This window comes from Myotis davidii, unplaced genomic scaffold, assembly GCF_000327345.1.
Source record: "Myotis davidii unplaced genomic scaffold, ASM32734v1 scaffold1006, whole genome shotgun sequence".
NCBI classification, from domain to species: domain Eukaryota; kingdom Metazoa; phylum Chordata; class Mammalia; order Chiroptera; family Vespertilionidae; genus Myotis; species Myotis davidii.
In genome coordinates, this window is record NW_006297143.1 from 442,962 (window position 1) to 444,565 (window position 1,604).

Here is a 1,604-nt window from a genome sequence, read left to right on the forward strand (position 1 = left end):
ATAAGGCTTCTCCTTCCTCCTGGAAACTGCCGTTCTTGCTCTGCTTCTGAGCCCAAACTGTTAGAGGCCTCTCTTCGAGTCAAGAGACCGAGCTCCTGCAGAGGCGTATTTGACGACCTCCGTGTGTCTCTGTCAGCGAGTGTCTCTGAGTGGCCTGCCAAGGACTGAAACCCATCAACTCTCTGGTAAATAAACTTGTGTGATTTCTTGCATTGTTTGTTCCCTGTGTCTTCTCTCTTCTTAGTTTTTGGTTAAGCTTGGCCATATTAATTAATAGTAAGTACCCTTTGACGTCTGTATTGGTATATCCAAATGAGGCGCTTGGGTCACCTGTGCATAAGTTCCCAACGCGGCCGCCCCGGGTCACGTGGGCCGGGAGGGCGGGCCGGGAAGGGCCTTAAAGGAGCCACCGCGCGCTTTCTGGCCATTTTCCCCGGAGAGCGGCCTCGGCCATGGCAGCGGGCGGAGGCCTCTGGTTCCTGCTCTCGGCTCCGGGGCGCTGGCGCGGGGGAAATGAAGACATGAACTACATACATAAGTCCAACAGCTGTCTCTCCTACTCTGCCCAAGACTGAAACGTGCAGGGGACCTGTCTGTCCACGCATGAAGCCCCAGCCCAGAATGTGACACCGAACAGCCCGGGGCACATGCACAGAGCTGTGGCCCGATTAGCAGCCCTGATCTAGAGGACGGGAAAGCCCACCAGAGGCTGAGCTCTGCACCCCACAGCCCTCCCCGGGGCCTCACCTGTCCATTGCCCGGCTTGGACATGGTTTTCCTGGCTCGGTGGACCTTGGGCTGCCCCTCTGGGCTGGTTGTAGCTGGAGGGGGTTCAGGCCCTGCCGCTGCCCCCTGGGCCCCGGGCATACTCAGCAGCCTCATCGCCAAACTCTGGACGGAGGGGGGTGACTTCCCCGCCCCCGTCATTGACATCTTGGCGCGGCTGGGACAGGCACCCCCTTTGCTGGGGGAAGAGGGGAATGACTTTGTGGCATGGCCTGGAAAACAGCAGGCAGATAGCAAGGCAAGATCAGAGGAGGCAGAGCCAGAGGGCGCCCCACCTCTCCCCAGCCCCCACCGCCGCTCACCCAGCAGGACGCGCCCCCCTGGGAGGTCCCCATCGCCCTCAAGATTCTCAGGTTCATCCCCAATGAGTGGGGTGGCTCCTACAGGGGTGTCGGCGCCCTCGTCGCCAACAGTCACGGTGACAGAGGCTGGGGATGAGGGGCCAGCAGGCTCCAGGGAGTCGGGGTTGGCCTTGGGCAGGGTCTCCTCACTACGAGGGGTGTCCCCAAAAGAGCCGTGAACTGTAAGGGAAGAGAGAAAGTTCAGGGCTCCGGGCCAGGGGCCTGCGCTTGGGGAGGTAATGGTCCAGCGGGGCCGTTTCTGCTTCACTCACCTCGCTCGACGGCTCCTCGGGGCTCCTTGTCCAGCACCAGAGCCCCCATCTCAGCGGGGCCCTCCCCCTGAGAGGCGACACCAGGGAGAGGAGGGCTGGTCAGCCCGGTAGGAAGTTGGGGGGCCCAAGACGCCTGGGCCCTGGGAAGAGAGAGCAGGCTCCGGGGCCTACCTCTCCCTCTGTGGGCGCCCCCCCTCCCGCGGCC

At 62.3% G+C, this 1,604-nt stretch overlaps 1 protein-coding gene across 1 annotated transcript in view; it reads right to left on the minus strand.

Annotated features, from left to right (window-relative positions):
- EHMT2 (euchromatic histone-lysine N-methyltransferase 2) overlaps positions 1-1,538 on the minus strand; it is a gene marked incomplete at its 3' end in the record, with an annotated part of 25,253 nt that extends 23,715 nt beyond the window's left edge. The window contains exons 1-3 of the mRNA XM_015569852.1: positions 1,400-1,538; positions 1,089-1,307; positions 748-998 (exon numbers count right to left, since the gene is read on the minus strand). Of these exons, the coding sequence (XP_015425338.1) occupies positions 748-998; positions 1,089-1,307; positions 1,400-1,448 (519 nt within the window). The remainder of the gene's footprint in view (positions 1-747; positions 999-1,088; positions 1,308-1,399) is intronic.
- Between the last annotated feature and the right edge of the window lie 66 nt (positions 1,539-1,604).